The sequence below is a fragment of the Leopardus geoffroyi genome, chromosome A3 (genome assembly GCF_018350155.1).
Source record: "Leopardus geoffroyi isolate Oge1 chromosome A3, O.geoffroyi_Oge1_pat1.0, whole genome shotgun sequence".
In the NCBI taxonomy this organism is placed as follows: Eukaryota; Metazoa; Chordata; class Mammalia; order Carnivora; family Felidae; genus Leopardus; species Leopardus geoffroyi.
This window is the reverse complement of record NC_059336.1, coordinates 14,101,984-14,121,265: the sequence shown is the minus strand read 5'-3', so window position 1 is coordinate 14,121,265 and position 19,282 is coordinate 14,101,984. Positions and strand designations below refer to the sequence as shown.

General features: G+C 47.4%; 1 protein-coding gene across 3 annotated transcripts in view; it reads left to right on the top strand.

The window, feature by feature from the left end:
* Positions 1-19,282, top strand: part of EYA2 (EYA transcriptional coactivator and phosphatase 2) — a 267,355-nt gene that overhangs the window by 99,010 nt on the left and 149,063 nt on the right. For all 3 annotated transcript variants that reach the window (XM_045444372.1, XM_045444371.1, XM_045444373.1), the window contains 2 exons: positions 2,922-3,064; positions 11,226-11,342. In XM_045444372.1, coding sequence (XP_045300328.1) covers positions 2,922-3,064; positions 11,226-11,342 — 260 coding nt within the window. The remainder of the gene's footprint in view (positions 1-2,921; positions 3,065-11,225; positions 11,343-19,282) is intronic.

Sequence of the window (19,282 nt, the reverse complement as noted above, 5' to 3'; positions counted from 1 at the left end):
AGTAAAGCAGAGACCCCCTCAGGTGGACGGGGAGCATCAGTGTTGCACCAGAGGTGTGCAAAGGGCAGAGCGAGCTCCCTGATGGCCATGGCTTCCAGAGAGCCCTCGGTGGTCAAGGTGCTCTCGGCCTAGAGGGTCAGCTCCTCCATATGCGGACACGCACCTCCCTTGACAACACTGGAGAAGCCGTTTGGAAGGAACACACTTTCTCAGCCTTCCTTTCCTTGCAGACGTTTTGGGGACTGTTAGTAGCAACAGAGGTCTGTTCGCTCCACCTAAACTCTTCTTTAAGGCCGTGGAGTTGGAGAGTTCCACTCCTCTTTCTCTAGGTTTCCACCGTAGCCCCAGACTAATCCGCAAGGGAGAAAGGGGTTCTGATGGGAAGCCAGAGTTGATCGCCTGGAATTTCCACCTTCTAGACCGAAGGACAGGTGTAACTTGGGAGTAGGTTCAGATAAGGTTCTATGCTCAGCCCTGAGTCCCGACTCTCGGGACTCATGCTCAGGCGCAACAGACAGCGAGAATGTTGGCAGCTGAGACGCCCTCCAGGACTGGTTCTGGCGTCTCCAAGTCCAGTGAGTTCCTCACGCACTTTGGAACGAGGTCCCCAACCCTTTATCAGCGTAGAAGTCAAAAGGAAAGGAGGGCAGGAGAACATCTTTTTGTAATTCCATAAACCTTTGTACCCATCTCACACCTGCTGTGAGGCTTCTTACATAGAAGGAATTCGGGAAAGGAAGAGATTTTAACTAACGTGATGTAACCAGGGGTACCTGAGTGGCTCAGTCAGTTAAGAATCCGAGTTCGGTTCAGGTCATGAGCTCACGGTTCATGAGTTCGAGCCCCGCGTTGGGCCCTGTGCTGACAGCTCACAGCTCAGAGCCTGGAGCCTGCTTCAGATTCTGTCTCTGTCTCTCTGCCCCTTCCCCTCTCGCTTGCTCTCTCTCTCTCTCTTTCTCTCTAGTAACATTTCAAAAAAATTTTTTTAAATAAATAAAGTGATGTAACCAAAATGGAATCCAGTCCAGAGTTGGGGATCTCATTAACATCGACTGGCAAGCAGGCTGGTTAGAGCAGGTAGGTATAGGATGTCGGGTGCAGAAGGCCCTAGCGTCCCCATGTGTGAGCTGAAGAAAGAGACTGGCCCAGTGAAGTGGTTAAGGGTGCAGCCTCTGGAACCGGGTTCAAAGTCTGCATCAGCTGTGCAGTCCTAGTATGTTAGTTCTCTCTCTGCCTCTGTTTTCTTATCTGTAAAATGGGGATAAGGATAGTAACTACCTCCAGGGTTGTTGTAGTTGTATGAGGTTTAAATGAGCCAGTCTACATAAAGGAATTAGGAAGGTGCCTGGCACATAACGGGCACAAGAAATTTTAGCTGTTTTTATCACTAAAGGAGGTGGACCCGGTGGGGGCTGTTATAGACAGAGTGTGGTGGTTCAAGATGTGGCCACTACTCAAATTGGTTGGTAAAGCCACACAGGAGTGCAGACCTAGGCTTTGTAGGTGTTGGGGGGAGGGGGGGGGACGGGAAAAGAGAAACTTCCTGGTTTGAAACTATTGGCAATGAATTCAGATTAAAAAAATAAATAACTGCACGAGCCAAAGAAATTATACTCAGGGATCCATGGACTGCATATGGCCCCTGGGCCACCATCTTGTTCCCTTCTGCTAGAATAACCCCCCCCCCCCTTGATGTGACTTATCACTGCCTGCAGGGCTGGGCCAATCTCAGTCTCTTAAGTGAGAAGAGATGCAGTTTTGTGGTTGTAATTGTGAACCCTGGAGTCAGATTCCCAAGTTGAAATTCTAGATCCCCCACTTTCTAGCTGTGACCTCAGGTCTCGGGGCTTTGGTTTCCTCTTCTTGAAAATGGGAGTTACAAGAACCCCCTCTACCCCAGAGAGTTGATGTGAGCATCTGATGAGATATAATGCACGTTATCGGGCCTGTGTGACACATTTCGAGCCTGCGGTAAGAGCACAGTGATTGGGAAGCACTCGTTCATTATATTACAGATGTCCTAGTAAGTGGCCCTGTAAATCCCAGGCTTCATGGAACCTGTTACTCACCATGGAGTGCAGAATCCATTTGTGTTCTTGGGTTGCATGTAACAGAATATGGACTCCAGCTGATGTTAGCCCAAAAGGACCTATCCAGAAAATCTGGAGCAGCTCCCTGTGAGAGTAGAATAATCAGGCCTTAAGAAACACCAAGAAAAGGACAGCTTCTGGGATCCAAGCAATAGGAAGGAACGACAAGTCAGGCTCTTCAGAGTGTAGCTGCTGGAATGAAATATTCAGCCCAAGATTTAAATTCCCGGGACAGGATCTGATTGGATGAATTCCGTCACGAGCCCACCCCTTGGCTAAGAGCAGGGCATCTTGATTGACAGCCCTGTCCCAGCTGCAATCAACTGAGATGGTGTCTAAGTTAGGACAGAGAGGATAGGACAGATAGGCTGTGCTGCAGTAGTCAGTGGTGTGGACCCAGTGACTTCACACAACAAAGGCTTGTTTCTTACTCAAAGTTCCGTGCGGATTCGGTGAAACTCTCCGGGGCATCTCTCCTCTACACGCTGACTCAGGATCCAGGAGATATCCGTACCGTAGCTCTGACGTCTCAACCCTGACACTTGCTGCCAACAGAGGAGAGAGGGCAGGCAGGAGGGTCGCAGGGGATGGTTTTATTGGCCAGACCTGGGCATGGCTCATATATTCTATGGGGCAGAATCCAGTCGCGTGGTCGACTCTGACTGCAAAGCAGACAAGAAATAAAACCTTCCTGGTGCCCAGGAAGAGGAAAATGAAATGGGATTTGATGAACACCTAAGTTGTCTCTGCCCTGGAAGGAGTGACACCAAGATAAGGGGGACGGGACGGTAGCCTGGCTTCGGAGATGTAATCTTCTCTTTTTCCATGCAGATCTTGTCCACGTGTCCTGCACAGCCAGCCTCCCACGGCCATGGCAGCCTACGGCCAGACACAGTACAGTGCAGGGGTCCAGCCAGCTGCCCCTTATACCACTTACCCACCTCCGGCACAAGCCTATGGAATCCCTTCTTACAGTGAGTACCACACCAAGCCCTCGCTTTCCCCCTGGGGTCCCCAACGTTGTGGTCTTTCTTCTGTCCTGCTGCCTGCGTTAAATGCAAAATGATAACTGCAGCCAGCCTCATTTTGGAATGGGAATAGAGGGAAAGGACAGACACATTTAAATATGGTTCTAGTTTGACAGATTCTATCAAGGCCTCTTTTGCTTGCAAGAGTAAGAAACTTAACCCAGGCCAGGTTAGGAAAAATGGAAATGTAATGACTCTCATACGGGGAAATCTAGAGATACAGCTAAAACATCAAGTATGGCCAGTCCCGGGTGCTCAGGGGAGGTCAGGTATACCACGGCTCGCTCCAGATTCGGATGTTTTCCTCTGCGTTGGCTTTAATCCCACACGGGTGTTTCCCATGTGGCAGCAAAATGGTGCCCGTCCCTCCGGGTTGGCATCCTTTTAGCTCAGCACGGCCAGTGGAAGGAGAGCCCATCTTTCCCAGCGGCCCCACCAGAATCCCTAGCAGCCCTCGTTGGCCCAAATTGGGTCACATGACAATGCTTCAAGCTAGTCAAGAAGGTGAACATGAGAGAGATAAGGAGGCTGAAGTGTGTGGATTGTATCTGAGGGAGAGATGGTTCTCTCGAAGGAAAGTAAGCAGATGCCGGGAAGGCAAAAACAACAGACCTACAGACCGTGACTGTCAGAACCTTATTGCTACAAACCAAAGAGTCCGTGAACCTGGCCCAGCATCCACTGCTCACCTGCCCCCATCTGTACAGGTCAGGGTTCTCCAGAGACGCAGAACCAATGGGATGGAGATATCTATATCTATATCTATATATTGAGACAGAGAGAGAGAGAGAGAGAGAGAGATGATAGGAACTGGCTCCCCCAGTTATGGAGGCTGGGAAGTTACAAGATCTGAGGTTGGCAAGCTGAAGACCCAAGAGAGCCCATGGTGTCATTCCAATTTGAGTCCAAAGGCCAGAGAAAAGGAGGGGTAATGGTATAAATTCTGGTCTAAAAGTAGGCGGGCCCAAGACCCAAGAAGGGCTGACTTTTCAGCTCCAGTCTGAAGACAGGAAAAGACTGATGTGCCAGGCCAAACACTCAGATAGAAGCAGTCACCTCTTACTTAGTTAGCCTTTTTATTCTATTCAGGTCTTCACTTGATTAGGTGAGGCCCACCCACATTAGGGAGGGCAATCTGCCTATTCAGTCTACAGATTCAAATGTTAGTCTCCTTCAGAGATACTCTCACACAGACATACCCAAGATAATATTTAACCAACTGTCTGCGCAACTTGTGGCCCAGTGAGGGTGACTCATAAAATTAACTATCACACTGCCTATGGCTTATATTCATGCTAGTCCTTCCCATCTTAACTGATGTATCAACCCAAATCTCTTTTGGTAGCAAATGACAAAAATCCAGTGCTAATTAGCTTAAGGAAATAAGGGTGTTGACTGCAAACCATAGCTGAACGATCTTAGGGTATGAGCTTCAGGCAGGGCTAAATCCAGGGACTCAAGTGATGATATGAAGAATCAGTCTCTCTGCTTCCCTTTGGAAGGTTAACCTTCATTCTGAGACTTTCCCACTGTGGTGTCAAAGAGAGCCCTCGCAGTTCCAAGCTGTACCTCCCCCCAAAAGAGAGCTTCTCTCGTCCAGGACTTCCTGTACCATCCCAGGGATTCCTCTGACTGGACTCCCAGTCACTGGGGCAGAGACACTGGGGCAGAGAAGATAGAATGCTCTGGATGGCCACATTTGGCCACATATCCACCCATGGAACCACGAGTTAGGTCAAGCTCATCCAAGAGAACCGAACTGAACATAGGGCAAGGTAGTCCCCGGAGGAGGAAGGGACAGGTAGAAACCACAGATGCCTAGTGGAAAGGTAGTCAGGAGACCTGGCTTCTGGGCCCAGCTGCCTCTGACCTTCCCAGGCCTCGGTTTCGTCATCTGTTAAATGAATGTATCATCTCATCTTCCCAACTCGATGGCGTGGCTCAAGCGCAGAGACTGAGTCTTTCCTTTTTTTCCCTTCCTTTTCTCCCTCTCTACCTCTGCTCTGTTCGTGTGTTCATTCATTCATTAATGCATTCACTCAGCATTGGGTCGTGTGCTAGGCACACAGAGGCCAACAAAGCAGAATGGGCCCTCTGTGGAGCTTACAGTCTGCAACAGAGGCTGAAAAGTAAAGGCCAGTGGGTAATGTGGGTATCTCTTTTAACCGATAAAACATGCTTAACATTTAAAAAATTAATTGCTAATTTTAGGAGCACCTAGGTGGCTCAGTTGGTGAAGTGTCTAACTTGATTTCAGCTCAGGTCATGATCTCATGCTCGTGAGATTGAGCCCCATGTCTGGATCTGTGCCAAATGTACCTTGCTTGGGGTTCTCTCTCCCTCTCTCTCTCTCTACCCGTCCCCCACGCACATGCACATTCTCCCACGCACATGCGTGCATGGTCTCTCTCCCTCAAAAGTAAATAAACATTAAAAAAAATAAACATTTACAAAAAATAAATTAATTGCCAATTTTAAAATGTGAAATGCTAATGTAAAAATTTATATTTCTGGGGTGCTTGGGTGGCTCAGTCAGTTAAGCATCTGACTTCGGCTCCGGTCATGATCTCACGGCTTGGGAGTTCGAGATCCACATCGGGCTGTGTGCTGACAGCTTAGAGCCTGAAGCCTGCGTCGAACTCTGTGTCTCCCTCTCTTTCTGCCCCTCCCCCGCTCGTGCTTTGTCTCTCTCTCTCTCTCTCTCTCTCTCTCTCTTTCAAGAATAAACATTAAAACATTTTTTTTAGGGGCGCCTGGGTGGCACAGTCAGTTAAGCGTCCGACTTCAGCCAGGTCACGATCTCGCGGTCCGGGAGTTCGAGCCCTGCTTCGGGCTCTGGGCTGATGGCTCAGAGCCTGGAGCCTGTTTCCGATTCTGTGTCTCCCTCTCTCTCTGCCCCTCCCCCATTCATGCTCTGTCTCTCTCTGTCCCAAAAATAAATAAACGTTGAAAAAAAAAATTAAAAAAAAAAACATTTTTTTTAATTTAAAGATTCTCTCCACCTCTACCCCTGTGCCCCCCTCACACTTGTTCTCTAAAATTAAAAAAAAAAATTATATTTCTAATGTCTTTCAAAAGAGAGAGAGAGAGAGAGAGAGAGATGATCTGGCAGCACTGAACCCACATTCTTTTTTGTGTCAGGAATAGGTGACTCTGAGTCAGGCTGTGCCCATTAGCCTACATTTGTCATGCTCCCCACCCAGCCCACATGGCTCTCTTGAATTATCTGCCTGTCCCCCAAAGACGTTTGAGTTTGCACCTCCTGGCCTAAAGGGAGAAAAACATTTTAAGATTTACAAATCTTCCTGTGTTTCGAACTATGCTCTGTGATACGAGGAAGAAAAGTCGGTCGTGAGGGAGAACAGGAGGAAGGCTTCATCTAGGCTCCAGCTTCGGGGAGGCCTTTTAGACAAAGAGCTGGTTCAGCATCCTAAGAACTGAGGCAGCCTCCAGGCAGGGGGGCCGCCCGTCGGAAGTCAGAAGGCCCCGAGATGGGAGGAATTTGGAGAGTCCCAGGAGCCCAATAGCCACAGCACAGTGAGGGATGAGGTGGGTGAGGCAGGCAGAGCCCGCGAGGCCTGGGAAGGATTTGGGGTTTTATTCCGAGCGAAACGGGAACTCATTGGCAGGTTTATAAGCAGAGGGCTAAACGCTACAGTCTGGGTTTTTTTCCAAGATCGTGTCGGCCGCCGTGGGGAGCTTGGATTGGAGGGAAGGAAGAAAGCAGCAGACAGGCTGGTCAGAGACTGAGGAGGAGTGCGGGGTGATGGTGGTGGCCCGGGGCAGGGCAGTGCATCGACTGAATAGACGGGGGGTGATTCTAGGGGTAGGAATGGTGGGTCCTGTTGGGGCAACAGGCCAGGCGTTGGGAATAGTCACCGTCGCTGAGCTGCCGTCGCCTCAGTCCTCAATGTTCTGTGTCCTTGGGGGTAAAGAACCAGCTCAGGGTCTCCCAGCTGGTCGGTGGCATTAGACCCAAAGTAGCCTGGCCCTGGAGTCCAGTCTCTTCATCACTGAGCTCTAGTGCCTGAGCCTGCATCCCATAAATCCTAGGGGATTACCTGTGACATTCCTCGGCCCACAGGTGTGGGCATTGTTTCCAACCCTCTGTCCCTCCTGTGCTAGAAGGCTTGTGATATAATCCCGCCTAAGCTACCCCACCTGGCTGACAGCCAGGGAAACCGAAGCCGTATTATTTTTCGGCATAAAAGAGAAAACCGGCCCTGTGTCCAGACACAACATGGCAGGTGGTACAAGCATATGTCCTGGGCTCACCCCCCCCCCACCACCACATGCTGGTCCTGACACACTGGACAAGCCCCTTCAGTTTCCTCCTTCGCGCAGCGGGGGTGCTACTCGTCTCCTCGCCATTACTGTGAAGATAGACGAGGCTGTCTGTGTCAGAGGTCGGCCACCGTTGTCTGCAAAGGTCCAGATGGTCCTTCTGGCTCTGCGGACTCTAGAGTCCCTGTCGCAGCCATTCAGCTCCGCCACCATAGTGTGAAGGCAGCCGGACGATATGGAAACTAACAGGTGTCTCTGTGTTCCAATAAAGCTTTATTTACACAGACAGGAAGTAGGCCAGACTTGGTCCACAGGCCGTGATTGGCCAACCCCTGATCTCTGCGAAAGGATCAGCTCACAGGGCTGGCCCAAGGGACATACTCAATCAAGACAGCAGGGTCTTGCCAGGCTGCCACACACACCTGGAATGTTCATGTCACTGAACAATGACAGGTAGGATGAAAAGCCATTTTCCTTCACCTGTGCCTGTGCCTGAGCAAGCAGTGTTTGCTCATTGTCTGGACAAACCTTGTTGAATCTTGTTAGGAAGCTTTCTCAGTGCTCCTTGGCAAACAGCATTATTTACTTTTGTGCAAATAGCTTCAAGGAAGTGACACATTTGAGCAAGCTAGAGGGAAGAAGGTGAGCGGTATTGAATATGTTTTTCCTCGATTTGTTACGCAACATTTAAGACATCGGTAAAAAGCATGAAGACGAACACTACAAATACCACGAGCTGGAATCCAACGTAAGAAATAAAAAGCATAAAAGGTCATCTTCCTTTCTTCTCAGAGACACCCACATGCCTGGAGTTGATGTTTGTCATCCCTCTGCATTTCTTTATGTAGACTAGGGGTCAGCAAACTTTTTCTGGGAAGAGCCTGATAGTAAATATTTTCAGCTTTGCAGGCCCTACAGTCTATCGCAGTCACGCAGCTCTTCCATTATAATGCAGAAGAAGCCATCCTCCATAAACGAATGGATGTGTCTGTGTTCCGATAAAACTTCATTTGCAAAAAACAGGCATCAAGTCCCATTTGGCCCATGGGCCTATGTAGAGTATTGTTTTGCGTGTTTTACAACTTTGTATACGTTGTTTCTTTCAGTCTCTATTCTTTTGACACTTGCTTTTTCTACCCACCCTTATGGCTTATGAAATTTATCCCTGTTTGTGCCTGTGGCTACAGTTCATTCATTTTCACTCTGTGTAATATTCCATATTCCATTATTTGGTTGTGCCACAACTCATGTATCTATTTTTTTATTTTTTTGAGGGGGGAGGGGCAGAGGGGAGGAGGAGGGAGAGAGAGAGGGAGACAGAGATTGAGAGAGAATCTTAGCAGGCTCCACACCCAGCACGGAGCCTGACGCAGGGCTGGATCTCACAACCACGAGATCATGACCTGAGCCAAAATCGAGTCAGACACTTCACCAACTGAGCCACCCAGGAGTCCGTCATTTATCTCTTATACCCCAAACTTAATCACTTAAAACAACACTGGTAAATTATTTCTGGTGCTTCTGTGGATTGGCTGGGTAGACTCTTTCCTGGTCTCCCTGGGGTCTCTCATGAAGCTGCATTTGGCTGGCAGGTCGGCTGGCATGGCTCCCTCCACCACAGCGAGCTGGTGTCCGGTTTCCAGGAGGGCAGAGTTGGGGCGCGTGAGTGGCTCAATCAGTTAAGCATCCCTCTCTTGATTTAGGTTCAGGTCATGATCTCAGGGTTTGTGAGATCAAGCCCCACATTGGGCTCATGCTGACTGCACGGAACCTGCTTGGGATTCTCTCTCCCTCTCTCTCCCTCTCTCTCCCTCTCTCTCTCTCTCTCTCTGCCTCTCCTCCACTCGTGCTCTCTCTCTCTCTCAAAATAAATGGACTTTAAAAAAAAAAAAAGAGGAGGGCGGAGGTAGGGGCTTCAAAGACACTTGACAGCTAGTCTCCAGAACTCCCGTCACTCAGCCACTTCTATCAGTCGAAACAAGTTACAAGGCCAGTGGAGATTCTAGAAGTACGAAAATGGACTCTGCCTCTTGACAAGAGAACCTGGTCATGTTTTTCAGTCTACCCTAGAATATCTCAGTCTCTTAAAGAAGCAGAAGTCTTCCCCAACAGGAAGTGAATGTGTTGGCATCTGATGGTGGGTGACACTGGGAATTCAGGAACCAGGAGAAAGAACTCAATACTCTGAGCATAAAATAGACTCCCCATGTCTGTCTTACAGAACCCTTTGGTACCTTGTGTGTTGCTCAGAACAGTGGACCATCCTCCGTGCTCGGGAGGGCTTCCTGGGGGTAGAAAGCAGGGACGCTTCTCTTTTTTCTTTGCTCCTCCATGTTTTGGGAGCATTGTCTTCATTCGCGAGACTGAATGGGTGAAAGAGAAGGAACTTCCGTTACAAAAAACTAGAAATATCCTTTAAAGAGATATAAAGAGGGGCGCCAGGGTGGCTCAGTCAGTTAAGGGTCCAACTCTTGGTTTCAGCTGAGGTCATGATCTCACAGTTCATGAGATCGAGCCCCGCGTTGGGCTCTGCACAGACAGCACAGATTCCCTCTCTTGGGATTCTCTCTCTCCCTGTCTGCCCCTTCCCCTGCTTATGCTCGCTCTCTCACTCGCTCTGTCTCAAAAATAAATAAATAAGCTTAAAAAAGTAAAGAGATGTAAACATAAACAGCGTGGAGATACTGTTTCACACCTGTTAGGTAGACAGAGATAAGCACAGTTTATTACATTTTCAATAAAAATACAATCTGTGGGCTCCTGACGGTGGATCAAGCCGCTTGCCTCTGTACAGTCCCTTCTCCAGCCAGCTGCTCATGGAACCGGTGCCTGTGCTCTGGGGAAGCATGTCAGACGGTGGCTGAAGCAAACGACACATTTGTAACTGTGGCCTTTGGAGAAGCAGGTTCCTCCCACAAGAAGAGTGGAGAGTGTGTCTTAGGATTAAGTGGCATGGGCATCTTTACAGAGGAAGGATGGTTCATTTAACACTCACCCCCAAATCTTGATGGACATTAACCACACATGGCCCTACTCTGTAGGGTAGGGGTTGAAAACTCACTACCCTCAGAGCCAGGCAGGAAGCATGAGGCATATACAAAATATGGGTCCCTCATTTTTTTTTAAATTTTTTTAATGTTTTTATTTATTTTTGAGACAGAGAGAGACAGAGCATGAGCAGGGGAGGGGCAGAGAGAGAGGGAGACACAGAATCCGAAGCAGGCTCCAGGCTCTGAGCTGTTGCACAGAGCCCAATGCGGGGCTCGAACCCACCAACTGCGAGATCATGACCTGAGCCGAAGTCAGATGCTTAACCAACTGAGCCACCCAGGTGCCCCAATATGGGTCCCTCTTGACCTGCCTTTCCCTTTCCTACTTTTGATAGGGTCCTAGCATGTGAAAAAAAAAAGAGTACAACTGCAATGAAAAGACAGCACTGAAAGCAGACATTTATGTTTCAGGGACAGTGCAGTATCTATAGTGACCCCAGGGAACCTATGGGGATAAGCTGTGTCATCACATGGGAATGCAGGCATGGTGTTGCTAGACCATCTCGCTGTTCAAATGAAGCCATAAGTCCAGATTATTTGGTGAAATCTCCTGGTTTTTCAACGAAAGCAACTAATTTCAGATTTTCCTTAAAAATATGCAGGCCAAGCAAAATACGTTTATGGGCTAACTGTGCCTCACAGGCCACCGGTTTGCAGCTCCTGATTTGGAAACTGATAAAATTGTGTGCTCTCTTGGTTCAGACGCTCTTCTGCAGGTGACAAGGAAGCATCCTAATCATGTGTCCCCGGTGCCTCTTTTTCCTCCTTCCAAGGTATCAAGACAGAAGACAGCCTGAACCATTCCCCCAGCCAGAGTGGATTCCTCAGCTACGGCTCCAGCTTCAGCACCCCACCCACTGGACAGAGCCCGTACACCTACCAGATGCACGGTCAGTGTGGCGCTGCGGCCCCTTCCTGTCCACCTCCAAGGCACTGCCTGACTTAGGTGTCCGGTCATTCATTCGTTTGCTTGCCAGATTTATTGAGCGCCTACTATGTGCCAGAATCTATCTCCAGGAGTTAGAGCGGTGGACAGAAGAGAACAGATAGGAGATCTGCCCTTATGGCAATTGCATGGCAGGAGGGAGAGATTGACAGTAAACAAGGCAACATATAAACCAGCTAATTTTGGAAGAAGTTGAGTGCCGTGAAGCAAATAGACACGGAGTTTGGGTAGAGAGTGATGAGCAATTTAAGGGTCAGGAATGGTGAGATATACAACTGTAGACGGGGTCATCAGGGCAGACTCTGAAGAGATGACATGGGACAGAGACACAAAGAGGTAGGAGGACTCAGCCATGTACAGGCCTGGAGGAAGAGCATTCCAGGTCTTGGGAACAGCCAGTGCGAAAGCGGTATGCAGGGCAATGTCTTGATGTGTTTGAGGCACAGAACAGAGACCAGCAAGGCTGGAGCAGGATTCAAAGGGTGTGGGAGGAGAGAGTGTTGGAGAGAGAACAGAGCCAAATTCCGTAAGGTCCTGAGGGCTGTGGGTAGGAGTTGGCTTTGGTAAGTGTGACGGGACAGGCAAGTCCATTGTAGACTCAGACATGCCAGGTGGTAGGAGTTTGGGGCAGGCTACTAAAGAAGCTGGTATTCCAGGCAGAAGGTTCAGGGGCTCTGCATCACCCTACGTTGGCCTTAGAAAGGGCAGAAGACTCCAGTGTGTAACTTCACCCCACATACCCTAAGTAACTGGATTCCTGGATTCTTCTGTGCCCACTCTTTGACCTTCCTAGGGCCCCTTCTCTTCTTAGAGTCCCTTGGGAGCATATTGGGGCTGAAGCATGGAGTAGAGGGCTGGTGGCAGTCATGTGGGGGATCCTCATCCTGGTATTTTTTTCCTTCATGAAATCTGGTAAAAATGACCGTCAAGGATTTGAAAAATAATATGCAAGAGTAAAGGAGTAATGGGAAGTCCGTGGGCTGATGAGTGATTATACTTTTCTTTAAAAAAAAAAAAAAAAAAAACTATTCTCAAGTGTTGCCACTTTGTCTTGTAAATGTCTAATTAAAGAAACAATAAAAATGCATATCAAGGGCAGCCTTTCAGAGAAAAACCTGGGGAAGGGACAGCAAATGATCTTGGGGGGGTGGGTGGAGAAAGGGGCTGATGAGCATCAATGCCCAGCCCTTGGAAAAGCTCCCATGTAAAGGTCTGTATCAGAGCTTGTTGGTGACACCATCAGCCAACACCAAACACTTGCCACGTGCCACACGATGTTGTTTGGATCGTCTTATACGACCTTCATGGCAAAGAGTTGGTGCTGGTATTATTCCCATTTTCTAGGTGAGGAAATTGAGGCATGGAGGGAATGATCGGTTTGCGCAACATCAAGGCAAGGAGTTTAGATTTTACTGCAAGTGCGGTAAACAGAATGTGTCGAATCTCTTAGGGGTCTGGCAGAATCCCATCCCCCAGGCTCACCCCCAAATCCTTGCTCTTCTCTGCTTCTGCTTTCGCCTCTGGCCCCCCACGGTAGCCTTCTGAGTTTCACTGAAGGGTGCAAGCTCCTGGGACCCATCTTCAAGTGGGAAGTGAAATTATGGCAACAGTCCTGATAATAAAGGCTTCTGAAGACGCTGAACTTGAACTTGCATTTGGGTCACTCTCAAGCCAGTGTTTACTAGCTCTGCAAGTAGAGATGAGACCTACTGCTTCAGGACTTCTAAGGCCATGAAGGTTGAACCGCAAACACAGTCCACCCAAGTGGATTCAGTGACGTTAGGAGTGGCTCTCCATCCATCATTCTTTCACTGTGTATTATTGAGTACGAGTTCTATGCCTGGCACCCTTTTAGGCACTGGAGACATGGCCAGCAACAGTGACAGTCCCTCAGAGAGAAAGCAAAGAATCAATTAACGAATAAACGGATTATTAACAGACTTTGACAGAGCTTGTGAAGGACAGAGACAGGGCAGTGTGATGGGCAGTGATGAGGGGCGTAGCCTACGGTTGACATAACCCAGATGGTTAGGGAGACCCGAGTAATGGAAAGGTGCAAGCCACATGAGCAGCTGGAGGTTCTCCCAAAGGAGAAGCATGAGTCTGGGGGCAGTGAGTAAAGGGGATGAGATCGGAATGCAAAGAGGGGACCCACCCCCGCCCCAAGCTAGGACATATAGAATATGTCATTTCTTCTCTGGTCCTTATGGCTGCCCCATGAGGAGGGCATTATCATGCCTGCTTTACACATGGTGAAAGCAAGGCCCAGAGAGGGGAAGTGATTTACTCAATATCACACAGCCAATAAGTATTCAGAGCTGGCATTCAGACGCGGATTTCTAGAATTCCAGAGCCTGTGCTGTTTCCTCCAAGTGCCATTTCCTGGACTCTTTCAGGATTCCAAATAGCATCCTAAGCTATGTGTATACCATACGCCATTCCCCTTCATCCTCCCAATAGCCCTGTGACCTACGGTCTATCGGGATCTATCATTATCCCCATCTTACAGATGGAGAAGCTGAGGCACGCATTGGTAAAGTAACTTGCCCAAGGTCACATGGCTATGGCGGTGGGATCTGAAGCCAGGCCGTTTCACTGCAGAGCCCAGGCATGCAACCCCCATACCATCCTGCCCTCCCCACTCTTGTAGAACCCTCTAGAAGACAATTCTCCATGGATGAGCACTTGCCTAAACCCTGCCTCGCCACCTCAATCCCCACCAGCCCTTCACAAGTCGAAAAACATCTGCTCTGTTCCCACCCAACCATGGGAATAATCCAGGTTATTTTCTTACCGTCCTTGCGGCCCAGATGCCAGAAGGGCTGCGACAGCAGCTGGACTTTGTCCCAATTAACTGCCTTCAGTCTCATGCTAATGGCCATAAACTGCTCTTGAAACAGCCCAGGCATTCTGCAAGCCTGACATATTCCTCCGTAAGTATTTTTTTCAAACACAAACACACAGAACGCTCACACACCATGCCCATGTGCTTCCTATTAACTATTTTTTTTTCAAGTTGTTCCAGAGGAGAAATAAACTCTGAAACTACTCCGTGTGCGTTTCAGAATGGAAGACGTCAGTTCAGCTTAGCTTTTCAGATGAGGAAGGGAATGAAGAGAGGGTCTGAAAACACTCAGAGTGAAATTGGTCCGTGTGGAGAATCTGGGATGAGTCTTTTTCCTGTCTAGGAATTAAAATCATAATTTCGTCAAAGCAGAAAGAACCCAAGCAGGGACCAACCACCCCATCACTTTGCAGATGAGTAAACTGAGGCACTGCCACAGAATGGCTTGTGTAGGGTCACAGAGCAAGCATTAGACAAGCCGGATGCCTCCCTCTGGGTCCTCTACCTACTCTCATAAACTTCCAGAAACCTCAGCGGGGTCATCACCCCTCAAGGCTCTGGTCTGAGATCTGTATCTGTTTGGATAACACTGCCCCTCCACCAAATGTATAATAAACACAAGAGAGAAAAGTTCACAGCACTCGTCAGCCTTCGCTTGTTGTTTATTTTCTTTTTTTTAAGTTTACCCAAGAGTTTTTATAACTGAAATGTGTTTCTCATGGCTTTGATTTTTGTTGTTGTGTTTCTTTTTGCTTCTCCTGCTGAAACACTGCTACTCACAGAAACGGCTCCAAAGATTAAAAAGAAAACATCTTGAGCGTGTATTATAAGAACTCGCTGGTGCCGTGGAGGGACTGAGAGCCCCAGACCACACACCCCACGATTTGAATGAGGCACTTGACTTCCTGTGCCTCGGTTTCCTCACCTGGGAACTGGCATCCTAGCAAGGGAGAGGACCTCAAGGGGCTCTCGGGGGGACGAAATGGAATGATTCCTGGGCACGTCAGATGAGGTCCGTAAAGGCTGGGTGCTCTTTTTCTCATTCCTGCTGTTTCTTTTGTAACATAGGTGTTAACATCGGTAACCCTGAAGTCAGGCGAAGTGAACTTTGCAGTGTTCCAGCATGTGGCACTGAGCCAGCGTTCTTCCCCTCTAAAATTGGGTAGTGATAATACTGATGCATGGCGTACTATGATAATTAAATGAGCTGAACTGTGTGTGTGTGTGTGTGTGTGTGTGTGTGTGTGTGTGTGTGTGTGAAGTATTTAGAGCAGCGCCTGGCACAAACTTAGTGCTCTACCAATGTTAGCCGTTGTTACCGTTGACCCCTTGAACAGTAGGGATTTGAACTGCGCGGGTGGGTCCGCTTACGTGCAAATTTTTTTTCAATAAATCCAGCAGAGTCCTGTGAATGTATTACCTGTTCCGTATGATTTTCTTAATCACATTTTCTTTTCTTAGCTTACTTTATTGTGAGAATACAGTATGTAATATATAGGACACACAAAGTACGTGTTAATTGACTGTTGTTGGTAAGGCAGCATAGACTATGAGCAGTGAAGTTCTCTTTTTATCGTTTTATTTTATTTTTGTCCATCATGACAAGTGTATTCTGTGGTAGTTAAGTTCAAAAGTTATACAGGGAATTTCAACTGCGCGGGTTCCAGAGACAACGGAATTGCTATCTTAACTTCAGGTCTGACGGTCTGTGTTCTTCCCGAGTTCACCTGTGTTTCCTGAATTCTCAGTTTTATTAAGGAGTCCTGGTAGAAGAAAAGAGGAATACTGATTTGAGACTGTTGAGTCTCCTTCTGGTAAAAATCTGCCTTATACGGGGACTTGAAAATAGTCAGATCTCTTCTGTATTCACCAAAGACCAGGGAACGTTAATACTGAAGCTCAGAACCCAACATGCGCCATTCAGGAACATGGAAGCATGTGATTCGGGGATGAGGGGGAGAATTAAAAGCCTAGCAGAAGGGTCTGGAAGCCAGTGATCTCAGCCAGAGACTTCAGGGTCCGGTTTGTGTTGGACTTGTGAAACCTAGCAGTTTCTGGCACCAGAAAGCTGTGTGACTTTGGACAAGCCATTGAACTCTCAAGATCTGTATCTCACAGCTCTGGTGCTCACAGATGCTCACTGAAAAGATAGAGAGGTTGGAAAAGTTCACGGTCAGCTGCATCAAATACATTTGGTAAATAGTGTGCAGCACAAAATTAAGTAGATGTCTTTGCTGCAGGACTTCTCAGACCCTTTGCAGCCTGATGCACCTTGTGCCTCTTCAGGAGTGGAATTCAGTAGCCAATCTTTCTGGGTAGATCTGGATAGGGACCTTCTCACAAAAGACTGCTCTGTTCTCAGCGGGAAGTCCTGGGCGTGATGGCCCTTAGAACCCTTTCTGGTAAAATTGTGTGATTCTCCAATTAAAAAAAAAAAAATGATGAACATGAATGTGTTCTTCTTTTCTGTATTTTATTTTTGCTGAGATACAATTCACATACCATAAAGTTCACCCTTTTAAAGTATACAATGCAATGCTTTTACTATATTCACAAAGTTGGGCAATACTCCCCACTCTCTTAATTCCACATTTTCATTACACCTTTTTTTTAATGTTTGTTTATTTTTGAGAGAGAGCGAGTGAGCAGGGGAGGGGCAGAGAGAGAGAGGGAGACATGGAATCCGAAGCAGGCTCCAGGCTCTGAGATGTCAGAACAGAACCTGATGCAGGGCTCGAACTCACGAATTGTGAGACCGTGACCTGAGCCAAAGTTGGACGCTTAGCCAACTGAGCCACTCAGGCACCCCTCGTTACACCTTTTTTAGGGTTCCTGGACCCAATTCCAACAGGGGAGTCCCCCCACCCGACAACACCAAGCAATTCTTGGACACCAGCATGGCATCCAAGAATTCAACTCAATTCTGATACTGTCTACCTGGAGACAGCATCAGATTCCACAGGTCAAGGGTTCGGTCCTACAAGACTGCCCCACCCTCCCTTCAGATGCCAGTCACAAGCCCAGACTGTTACCTGTCCTTCTGACCAACCGGCTACAGACTGGAACTTCCAATGACCCCTCCTTGGGTTTGATTAATTTGCTAGAGAGGCTCACAGAACTCAGGGAGACACTTACTTACATTTACCAGCTTATCAAAGGATATGAATCAAAAGCCAGATGAAAAGATACAGAGGGCAAATTTCTGAACAAAGGAGCTTCGGTCCTCATGAAGCTTGGGGCCTGGCTCAATGGCACATAAGAGGATTCTAGTTCCCCAGGCATAGAAGCTCTCCGACAAAGACCAAAAAGCTGCTGTCTTGGGTTTTTATGGAGGCTTCATATATAGTAATGATTGACTAAGTCATTGGCCCTTGGCTGATTCAACTTCCAGCCCCCTCTGTCGCTCCCTGGAGGTCTGGGTGGGTCTGAAAGTTCCAACTCTTTAATCACGTGGTTGGTCCTCCTGGCGGCCAGCTCTCACCCTTGGGTGGGTCCAAAAGTCGCCTCAATTAATAACAAGACACCCATTTCACATTAATGGATCTGAATGTGTTTTCAGGAACTATGGCTGAAGATCAGTATTATCTGAGAATTATATTTTGGTCATCTGAATGATCAAATACACATTTCTTGTAAATCATTATATCATAACCCCAGAATGGAGCCCCATGCACATTAGCCATCATTTCCTATTCCCCTCCCTTTCTTTTGTGATAAAAAAAAAGTTACATTTAAACTTACTCTTCCTTTGGGGCGCCTGGGTGGCGCAGTCGGTTAAGCGTCCGACTTCAGCCAGGTCACGATCTCGCGGTCCGTGAGTTCGAGCCCCGCGTCGGGCTCTGGGCTGATGGCTCAGAGCCTGGAGCCTGTTTCCGATTCTGTGTCTCCCTCTCTCTCTGACCCTCCCCCGTTCATGCTCTGTCTCTCTCTGTCCCAAAAATAAATAAATGTTGAAAAAAAAAAATTAAAAAAAAAAATAAACTTACTCTTCCTTTATATTATTTTTTGAGCAGTTTATGTATTTACCTAGTTTGAACATCTATAGAAATCTCTCTTCTACCCTTGTCCCACAACCACTCAGTTTCCAAAGCCTCAACAGTTAACCATTTAAACTAGGTTCTTGTGAGCCCATCCAGATTTGGGGTTTTTTGCAAGTATGAGCAAACATGAACACAGTCCATTCTACTTCATATTTCTATGACAAGAAGTAATTCATTCATGTTTCATAAGTAAGGAAACGATGTCAACTCTGTTTTCAAATGAGAACTCTAAAGTTGCATTCGTTTGTTTGCTTTTCAGATTTTCTCCTTATCACTGGTTTTAAGCAATTTCATTTTTGATGCCTTGGTGCTGTTTTTTTCATGATTCTAGGACTTTGGATTCATGGAGCTTCTTAATCTGTGAGTTTATAGTTTTTATCACATTTGGAAAAGTTTCGGCCATTACTTCTTCAAGTAGTTCCTCCCCACTATGTCTTCAAGTTCACTAACCTTTTCTTGTATAGTATCTGATCTGCTGTTAATTACACTCAGGGCATTTTTTTTCATCTTCAGATATTTGATCTCTATTTTTTTTAATCTTCCATGCCTCTATTTAACATGCCCAGTCTTTCCAGTGGCTCCTTGAACAGACAGAACACAGTTATAATAACTATTTTAATATGCTTATCTATTAGTTTTGTCATCTCTGTCATTTCTCTGTTATTTTTCACTGATTTTTCTCCTCATTACAGGTCATACTTCCTGATGCTTTGCATGCATAAGTTCTGATTGTATGCCCGACATTGAGAAATTTACCTTGTTGGATGCTGGACATTTTTATATTTCTATGAATATTCTTAAGCTCTGTTCTGGGATGCAGTTAAATTACGTGGAAACAGTTTGATCCTCTCTAGTCTTGCTTTCAGTTTTGTTAGGTAGAGCAGAGCAACATTTGGTCTAGGGCGCTCTTGACCTACCAACATTTTCCCACTACTGAGGAAGCCTTTCTGTGTATTCTACCCAATGCCCCATGAATTATGAGGTTTTCCACTCTGGCTG